This window comes from Chamaea fasciata, unplaced genomic scaffold, assembly GCF_029207755.1.
Source record: "Chamaea fasciata isolate MVZ Bird 193981 ecotype frontalis unplaced genomic scaffold, bChaFas1.0.hap1 SCAF_2, whole genome shotgun sequence".
NCBI classification, from domain to species: Eukaryota; Metazoa; Chordata; class Aves; order Passeriformes; family Sylviidae; genus Chamaea; species Chamaea fasciata.
The window spans coordinates 80359462-80369866 of record NW_027094087.1 but is presented as its reverse complement, the minus strand read 5'-3'; the positions used below and the strand labels follow the sequence as shown (position 1 = coordinate 80369866).

The following is a 10405-nucleotide window of genomic DNA, read 5'->3' as shown; positions in this document are numbered from 1 at the left end:
TGGCACCAGGACTGATGACCACTTTTTCATCTTTCTTTAATTCATCTTTCCCTCTTTAATTCCTCTCTTCCCTTTCACCCTGCTCCTTTATCCAAAACCCACTGCCGTGTGCTTATACAGTGGACCAGGGACTAACATATTCATTTATTTGCCAAGTGTGTCATTCAATGATAACTTTTTGATTGTTTGCGACCCCTCTGACTTTTGTCGCTCCTTTCGACTAATGGGCATTTACGAATCTCAGGTGATTCTTTCCCTTTAAGGGTGGGTCTTCACACTGGTACAACAGATTCAAAAACTCATTTTCACCCTTTAGTGAGGGCTGTGTTTTTTCGTAGCTCCCGTAATCTGCAGTGATAATTCCCTCTCTTCCCCGTATCAAAACAAAATAAAAAGAAAATAATTAATGTCTGAGAGAACTTTCAATTAAAGGAAACACAACAACCCTCTCCGAGGCGAACCCCTCGGCCGGCACGCTCTCGGCCACCGCTGCCGAGGGGCCCGCTCCGAGCGGCGCTCGCCATTGGCTGCCGAATATTGCCGAGTGCCGTCGTGCTCCTCCGGCGCGGCGCCGGAGGCGGCGGGGGGGGAGCGAACGGCTCGAGCACGGCGCGGTGCATTGTGGGGCGGGAGAGGAGAGTCACTGCTCAGCCAGGTCCGCCATCTTGGCTGCGTCCGGACTCGCTCCCGCTCTTGGGGCCTGTTCCTTCTCCTCGCAGCGCCAAGGGGTGGAAAGGGAGAAGACGAAGGGCCCGCCCGGGCGGTGCTGATGCGCGCAGAGCCTCCTCGCACCTCTGCCGGGCGCCGCTAGCAAAGGGGGCGGGGGTGGTTGAGCGGTCGTCGGCGCGGCCTCTCCTCTCCTCTGTCGGGATGGGTCGGTCCCGCAGCCGGAGCTCGTCCCGCTCCAAGCACACCAAGAGCTCCAAGCACAACAAGAAGAACCGCAGCCGATCGCGGTCCCGCTCCCGAGAAAAGGAGCGGGCAAGGAAGCGCTCCAAGTCCCGGGAGAGCAAGCGGAACCGGCGCCGGGAGTCCCGCTCCCGCTCGCGCTCCAACACGGCCCCCTCCTCCCGGCGCGACCGGGACCGGGACCGCGACCGCGCCTCCTCCCCGCCCGACCGTATCGACATCTTCGGGCGCACGGTGAGCAAGCGCAGCAGCCTGGACGAGAAACAGAAGCGGGAGGAGGAGGAGAAAAAAGCGGAGTTCGAGCGGCAGCGGAAAATGTGAGCCCCGGGCCTGCGCTGGGGACGAGGGGGGCGGTGAGGGATGGGGGAGGAAGGGAAGCGCTCGGTGCCTCTATCCGCGCCTTCTTCCTGCGAGCCAGGGCCGCTTGCGGCTGGGTATGAGCGTCTGGGCCCTCGCTGGGGCCTGACCAGCGCCTGTTTTCCCGCCATCCGCCCCTTTCTCAAAGCCCGGCTCCCTCAGGTGCGCTCGGAGCCGCCCACTCGGGGTGCGAGCCCCCCGCACGCCTCCTCCTCCCCCTCGGCCGCCTCTGCCCGCGTCCCATCCGTCGCCGCCGCTGCTCTCTCCCTGCTGCGCTGCTCCTAAAGTTCCCTGTGCGGCGGCGGCCTGGGCGCCCCTGGGGCTTTGTGCTGCGCGGCCACACACCCGCCCCTCCTTCCGTGGCGTGGAGCTGGTTACGCATCTGGAGTTGCTCGATGAGGGTTTCAAGGAACACTATGCAGCTGCTATATTAACACTGTGGGATTGCTTTCTTGCCAAACGGGACGGTGAGATTCGGTGACTTGTTCCATTTGAAATCTTGGCCTTTTTTCAGTTTTATGTTATGAGGAGTGTGGTTATTTATTAAGTTTGCAGATATAAATGGGTGCATTAATATGTTTAGCAACATACAGTGTTATGAAACAGACCTTGATGGAGCAGAGAGAAGAATGGTTTGAACAATTGTAATCAGATTATTCTTTTTCTTTGAACACTACCTGTGCTCACTGGACCACCTAATCCAGAAATAGCACTTGTTTGTACGTATGAAGCTAAACGGTGCTGTTAATTCTCAGGTGGAGCTTTACTTCAGCCATAAGGGTCTCAGGAATTACTAGTTGTCATTGTTGGGTTTGGTGACTGCAAGCTGTCACTTTCGTTTTTGTTTGAAGATAATCACCTTTGCTCACTTCAGAATTTTGACAGTCAGAAACTTACACAGTAAAACAAACCTGTGAAAATTGACATTCTTTGACATATTGATCCTAGTTTTGTGGTTTAGAATTTTATTCAGTACCTAAATTAGGAAAAAAGATTCTGTGCATATCTACAGTGAAGAACTGGAATGTGCTTAAAAATTTGAAAATAGAACGGTTTATTCTGGTACTTAGGAGCTGGTTTAGTTCATGTGCAAGTAAATTTTCTCTGTAGGTTAGCTTTGAAATTTTAAAAAGCTCATTAAGTCTGTATAGAAGGAATATATTTCAGCAATACTTACTACAGAATAGTAGACATTTGAGGAAGAATCAATATTAGAAAAGATTGGGTATGGAATTTTGATAAATCAATACACTTCAAATTTTAAAAACAAAAAGCAATAAAATTTGAAGTAGAAAAATGGTATTTTAGTTAAATTGTGTTATGTATGTTAGTATAGATTCATGTTAGATAAGGAAAGAAGTACTTCCTGTCTGACTGAATAAATTAGTGGACAGTTCATGGATTGGAATTGACTTTCTTCTTCTCATGTCCTGTTCAAATCTCAATACACAGCCTAACTTCAGCCCTTTCCTATAGTGCTCATTTTCTTGCCTTGTAAGTATGACTTTTTCTCCCCTCAGAAATTTGGTAAAATGCAAGTGGTTTCTTTTCTGCAGACTTCATACAGTTAGTCTTTAAGAAGTAAATGGATCGTACAAAAAATAGGTTTTTACATTAGTGCCTTATCTGGTGCTCTGGAATCATAACTCAGTAGGCCAGGATGATAAAATACTGCAAGTTCATGTGATAAAAAAAGTTGGTATACTACAGAATAAATCACTGAGATTTATATCTGTGTTTATAATTTTATTTTCTTAATAAGGTCTAAGCCATTATAATATCATTGCCTATGATAAAAATACATTTGATTGATTAAATTAAATTTGAATGGACTCTGTTGGAGTGAGAAGAATGAAACGTGTGCAGGCACAGTGCTTAATTTGAGTGCATCATCAGTTGCTAAGGATATTTGAAAATCTATTTCAGACGAGTCTCATGGCATTTTTGTAACTATACACTTGATGTCTTTATTCAATTAGTTAACTTTTTTTTCTAGATTTCCTGATGTTAAAAGTAAAGCTATGATAATCTAATAAAACATGAGAATATGAACTTAATGACAATTTATTTCTCTAAAACTCTAGCCTCTTAAGTGTACTAAGCAGTATTGGTTCAGGATGGTGAGAGTACTCACTGCTGAATAAGAGGGAGGGGAAATCTTTTAAAATAAAATCATATTTAGTATATAAAGGATGTTTAAACATTTGTCCACAATGGGTCATGGCTTGGCAGAGATATGCTGACAGACTGGTCTAGGTTTTTTGTTTGCCTTATGTTGCCCCCCCCCCCCCCCCCCCCCCCCGAAAAAAATCACTTCAAGATATTTTTTGTCCACTTTGGAAAAATGAATGCTGGTCTAATGTGCCCCCAGCTAAATTTGCTATCTCTTGAGGATTGCAAGACTGAAATTGATCTTCTCTCGCCAAATGAGTTGTGGATTCTAAAACTTTCTACTGAGGGAGATCCACTTAGTTCAGTACACTTTTGAAAAGATGATACATGACATGGGGAAACTGGGAGCCTTCCACCTTTGTATTTCCCATGTTTATCGAGATAAGTAATCCATGCTTCATATTTGCAAGTCGTGCCTTGGGTCATCTAAAAGTTGGTAAATTACGTTTTGGTTGGTTGTTTGTTTGTTTGTTTTAATTAGTTGTTTTTCAAATAAGGTAGATTAGGAGAGATTTTCCAAATGAGATAAGAAAATGCAAACATTTTGAAAATGACAGGGTATTAAGATATTAAAACAGTAGTTGTTCTTCTAAATCCTGGATTTGTGTTGCTGACAGGCCAGAAGAAAAGTTTCCTAAGATTGTTCTGTACTTCATGGAATATTTGAAACAAAAATTCAGTATCAAGTTTCAAACCAAGTCTTCTCCCCAAAGCCCATAATAATTCCAGATAAATAGTACTACATGAAATATAATTATGGAGTACTCACAGGTGTTCATCCTTGAATGTACTTGTGATTACTACCTGGATTTTTTTTTCCCTGTATGTGGTAATTAACCTGCAAATTTACCTAGTATTTTTGTATCCTTTTTAATGAAAAATTAAAACTGTGATCAGGCTGAGGGATAATACTGCTGCTGATCTGAAATAAACACAGGACATTTGAAAATATTTCCAAAATTCAGAACATGGAAAGCTGCAGTTTGCAAGAATTTATTTAGTGCTTGGTATTGATATAATTTATTTGGGATCATTATGGTAGAAACAGAGTCTTTCAATAAAAAAAATTAAAAGCTGAAGTTATTGAAATTTGTTAGGGTAAATGATTGGATAACTAGATTACAGGTATAACACCTGGAATGCTAGGCAAAATATTGAAATCACAAATTTTATTGCATCTATCTTCTGTTTTAAGATACTGGCAATAGTTTGGTGCCTCTAAGGTGGTGACTTTAAGGCAAGATTTTACAGGATCTTATTGCTATATGTGGCTTAAAATTGAGACCATACAAACTCCTGCAAGAATGATGGTCAAAGTTGGGTGGGGTTTGGATTTTTTGGAGGAGGGAGACATGGTGTTGTGGTTGTTATTTTTGGGTTTGGTTTTTTTCACTTTTTTCCCCCTAATTGTGATCACAAAGTAGTATGGTAAGTTGTCCTCAATTTGTTCTGTTGGTATATAGAAAGATGCTAAATATGGAATGGTCTGAACAGATTCCCTGTGATAGGAACACCGATGGCCTGAATATTCACTTCCTTTAAATGCAGGACAAACCATTCTTTAAATCTATAATCTATGTGTAAAAGTTATTCAGTAGCATAGCTGATCACAGAAGCACAGAATGTGTAGGTTGGAAGAGACCTTCAAGATCATCGAGTCCAACCCAGCCCTAACACCTCAACTAGATCATGGCATCGAGTGCCACATCCAGTCTTTTTTTAAACACATCCAGGAACGGTGACTCCACCACCTCCCAGGCAGACCATTCCAGTATTTAATCACTCTTTCTGTGTGCTGAAGGAGTTTCGTTCAGTGCCAGGTTATTGATGAAAAATGTAACCCTCATGTTTGCATCTTGCAGTCGTCAACAAGAAATTGAAGAGAAACTGATAGAAGAAGAAACTGCCCGAAGGGTGGAAGAACTTGTAGCTAAACGCGTAGAAGAAGAGCTGGAGAAAAGGAAGGATGAGATTGAGCGGGAGGTTCTCCGCAGGGTGGAGGAGGCTAAGCGCATCATGGAAAAACAGTTGCTCGAAGAACTCGAGCGACAGCGACAAGCTGAACTTGCAGCACAAAAAGCCAGAGAGGTAACGCTCGGTCGTTTGGAAAGTAGAGACAGTCCATGGCAAAACTTTCAGTGTCGGTTTGTGCCTCCTGTTCGGTTCAGAAAGAGATGGAATACAGCAAATCTAATTCCCTTCTCATATAAACTTGCATTGCTGCGAAACTTAATTTCTAGCCCGTTCAGAGGAGCTCACTGATACTTAAACAGTTACTCTCCTAAAACCTGAACAAGGATACTTGATTCTTAATGGAACTGACCTACATAATTCAGAATTGTTTGAAACTTTTGCCATGGCTGCAGGATTTATCAGCAGTCCTTTCATTTTGGGGAAGGGTATTAAAAAATATGTAATTATGTATCCTTCATTTGTTTCATTTTGTTTACCTAGACTGTAAGAGGCTTTTGCCTTCAGCCAGGCAAAAAGCAGGGTCCAGCAGTGAGCTGCAGTACCTGTCTTTAACAAATAGGTTTCTTATTCTTCATTTAAAATGAACATTTTCCTTGAGCATACATTGGACTAATTCTGGGACTTGGAGCATAAGCCCATCCACGTCTTCACGAAGGATCTCTGTCCAAATCATTATATCCATTTTTAATAACTACTAACAACTCCTTTTTTTCTCCCTAGAAGTTATAAAAGAGCAGGTTGCCCTTGTCTGAAGTCAAGCTGAACGTGTGACTTGGGTTTTTGGGGCCTTTTTTTGTTGTTTTGTTTTGTTTTTTAATCAGCAGCTGGAGCAGAAGCTGAAAATGTCTTTCTGTGAGACAGTAATTTGCTACTAAAGGCTTTGATGCCTGCCTGCACCAATCATTCCAGGATCCAGAAATTTCAAGACAAACTTCAAACTGTAGAGGAAATTTGTGCTAAATAGTCAGAAGTGTCAAATGCTTTTTTCACTCTGTACATCCTACACAGTTTATTTTAAATTAATATTTTGATTGGCTTATGAAAGGAGAGACAGTAGCAATGCAGCTTTCCCCTTCATACTAGATGTGACGTGTCAGTCACATAGTATCAAATTAAATGGAAACAAATGGAATGCTGAGTTATGATCAATATTAAAAAGAATAAATAAATTATGCTTTTTTTTGCAAATTAAGACTTTGATATCAAAGAGTTTAAGTTGAATTTACATGTTCATAGTCAGCAAATTCTTCATATTCAGAGGTTTTCATTTGATCAGAAGGATGAGTTGGTTTTTTAAAAAAAAGTATTTTTGGTATCGTCGTCATGTGGAGAAGTCCCACCAGTTCCTTGTAATGCAGAATGAACCTCCATGCCTGGAGTGAAGTGTGCTAGCTAGTAGCTGGTTACTAGTCATAGTAAGAAGTTTTCATATGCTTGCTTTGTTCGTATTAACTTTTTTTTCTTACACAGACACAAACCTCTGGCTAACTTTAAATCCTCCAAATATAAAAATAATTTGGATATATATTATGTGAACTGAAACACTTCAAAATTTTTCACGCAGTCTTCATATTTGAGTTGCATAACAGAGTTCCATAAAATTCACCAAGAAAACAACAATTACAAGGCTTTATTTCCTGATCTTGCCTTCCCTGGACTCCTGAATTCCAAGTTCATACTGCAGACAGTTTCAGCTGTCTTAAAATTGTCAAAATACTGAATGTTAAGTCCATTCTCCCCATGAAAGAAGCCCATAGCTCCATGAAGTATGGATTACCATTTGTATTTTTCACTAACAGTAAATGTATTTTTCTTATTAATTGTTTGCCTTAGGAATGATTTACATATTTTTGTTCCTTCTTACCATAAACATCTGCATTCCTCAGCTCAGCCTTCCTTGTATGTTGTTTCTTTATAAATGGTTGAGCTGCTGATGCAGGTATTGCCAAGCTAACAGTACAAATCATTTTAAAGAGGAAGCTGGCGCGTATGGCAGCCGAGGAGCACACTCTGCAGGACACTGGACAAGACAGTAAATATTCAACTTTTAATGCTGATTAAAGGAGTATAGGTAAAGAAATACGTAGGTATACTTAATTGGTGAGACAAACTATTCACTTTATTTATATTTTCTATATTACTTTTTAATTTGGTAAATACTATCCAGTTTTTGTAGTTGTCCTTGTTGATTTGTGTGATATTAAAATTCTAGTAATAAATGGTCAGGATGCTATGATTAGGGAGGGTTTAGTTGGTTGCTGTTTGGACTGGGCGGGATGATTTAAATTGAGTGCTAGAAACCAGTTTTAGTGGCTGCACAGTTTACCGTTGTGAGGCAAAATAGGTGGCTGTAAAGCTGCCACTTTAAGTCAGTTCACAAAAGAATTCTGAGAAAGATTAGTGAACATGCAGAAATGAGTATTTTACTTTACTAACATCTTGCCCTGTCCTCCCCTTTAGGAAGAAGAGCGTGCAAAGCGTGAGGAACTAGAGCGAATACTAGAAGAGAATAATCGAAAAATTGCAGAAGCACAAGCTAAACTGGTATGTGAAAGTGTAGTTAACTGTTCTGTAGGGAAATACAGGTGTCTGTGCCAGATCTGCAACACAGTTAAAATAAACAAATCCACCCTTTCTAGAGTTTACCATGCATATTGCTGGTTCCATCGGTAACATTGCTCTCCTTCCTCTAAGCATAAAAGACCAGATCCTTAGCAGAAACACTAAGGTGGTGAAATAGTTTAGATGCAGTTGATTTAGGGGGGAGATGGCTGCCTTCAGTATTTTAGAAGTAAGTTTTAACTATATCTCATGGAGAGAGTTGAAGTGAGTTTGCAAACGTGTTCAGTTTTGTGTGACTACTTCTGTTTTGTTGAGTGGGACAAGTACAAACTAGATTTGATTCTAGTATACAGCTAGTTGATGTAGAAGTGCTGAAAGGGACTTTCAGCATAAACTTAAGATGTGTAAGCTAGGAAAGTCTGACTTATGTTGGTCTTCAAGCCCTTTTAAAGCAGGTGCTTGACACATGAAAGCATTCAATATGATTTAGCTGATTCTAATCAACTGATTAGACAAACTAAGCTGCTTCTAAATCCTGATTGAACTCAGTCAATTTCAATTCCCCAATTAATTGCACCTCTTTCATATAAAAATGAGGCTTCTTAAATCTTTGCATGAATACATCTGCTTTAGATATCTTTCTGGTTTACCCTCTTCGCAACCTCCTATGGTGGAAACAGGACAAATGGAAAATTTAAAGTATTGACTGATGTAATGAACTAAATAAGCACCTTTAGAAGACCACTGGGAGAGCTGTAAGAACCATAGGTCAGTGTAAGGATTGACTAGTTGCAAATCAAGTGAAGATGGCTTTGGATTAGGCATTTTTATGTGGATTTTTGAGCAGGGAGACCTCGACCTGAAGGTATATGACTTCCTTATGTGTGTATATTACTTCAGCTTACACATGACAAGTGTTGGGACAGTTTCTGTATGTGTCTAATGTCTTCCTTAATTAAAATGTAATGTGTTGTTTGCAAAGCAATGCTGAAAAACATTGTATGTAAGCCATCCAGATTTTGATACATTAGCTGTAGAAAGTTCTCAGAGTTTCTTCTAAACTCAATTCAAATAACCATTTTATAAACAGTTTCACTGAAACCAACTATGGCACCTAGCTCAGGTGGAACTGCTTACATACTTATGCAGGATTCGACCTGTTTGGAAGTTAATATGGACTTGTAAATTGTTTTTATGACTACAAAATATGCTGGCCTAAATGTTACCATTTTCCTATACAGGCTGAAGAACAATTGAAAATTGTTGAAGAACAAAGAAAGATTCATGAGGAGAGGATGAAACTAGAACAAGAGAGACAGCGTCAGCAAAAGGAAGAGCAAAAAATTATCCTGGGCAAAGGAAAGTCTAGGCCAAAACTGTCCTTCTCCCTAAAAAGCCAGGATTAAGTTTCAACTCTGAACTCTTAAAAGAAAAAAAGAAACAAACAAACAAACAAACAAAAAAAAAAAAAAAAAAAAAAAAAAAAAAAAAAAACAGAAAAGGAAAACAAACAAAAACTTTGTATGGTAGCTTCATGTTGAAGTGTTTTTTGGTTTTTTTTTTTTCTTTCTCTCAATTTTTTTTTTTTTTGGGTCTTTTTTGAAAGTTGGAAAGTTAGCTTGTTCTAATAGGGGCTGTGCTCTGCAATTCTTTTTTTTTTTTTTTCTTTTTTTTTTTTCTTTTTTTAAACTTCCATTAAGTTAAACCCTTATCAGATCATCGTTGCCTTTTAGAGGGTAATCTGTTTTCATCAGTTTTGTTTCCGTATTGGTGGTCTGAAGCAACTCATGTCACTTTATGAATTGTGGATGATCTGATAAGGTTTTACTGACCTACTCATCAGAGTTTAACTCTGATAATTGACAGAACTTTATACTGGGTATTGCTGACTTTTAATGTTTTTATTTTAAAGTCAGTAAATACATGAGTAAATTGCTATGGTATTACTGGACCTCTGTGGTTTATTGTTAAATCAGTGTCCTATGATACTGTCCCGTTGTTGCGCTTGATGTTCCTGATACAGGTAAGGAAATAGTTCGTCATTTCTGCTATGAATACATAGAGAGAGTTCAGTATTGTCTCTGTTAGATTTGTTTTTATTACATTGACAGCATTCAACCAGCGTTCCCCATTGTGTAAATAAACCAATTTGCTGAATAAAGTGAAAGTCTTAAATTCATATGTTTAAGTAAATTTTTTTTAGTACACTTCTATAAACAGCTATAAGAGTGACAATTCACATTAAATTCAAGACTATAGTGATATTTTTTTAAATTTTGCTTTAAACTATTGTGGCTTCTACTTATAATGCAAAATCACACACAGTAAAAAAACCCTGCAGTTGTGAATGTTATTGATGGCTGCTGCTGTTTTTATGAATATTGGTTTTTATTCTGACAGAGACTTATTTCAGCTGTAGTATCATGTTTAA

The 10405-nt window shown here is 39.8% G+C and overlaps 1 protein-coding gene across 1 annotated transcript; it reads left to right on the top strand.

The window, feature by feature from the left end:
* The first annotated feature begins 678 nt into the window (after nt 1–678).
* On the top strand, nt 679–10153 carry ARGLU1 (arginine and glutamate rich 1). Its single transcript, XM_066176436.1, has 4 exons — nt 679–1226; nt 5301–5526; nt 7873–7956; nt 9216–10153. The coding sequence occupies exons 1-4, from the start codon at nt 871–873 to the stop codon at nt 9378–9380; spliced, it is 831 nt and encodes a 276-aa protein (XP_066032533.1). The 5' UTR covers nt 679–870; the 3' UTR covers nt 9381–10153.
* The last annotated feature ends 252 nt before the right edge of the window (nt 10154–10405 follow it).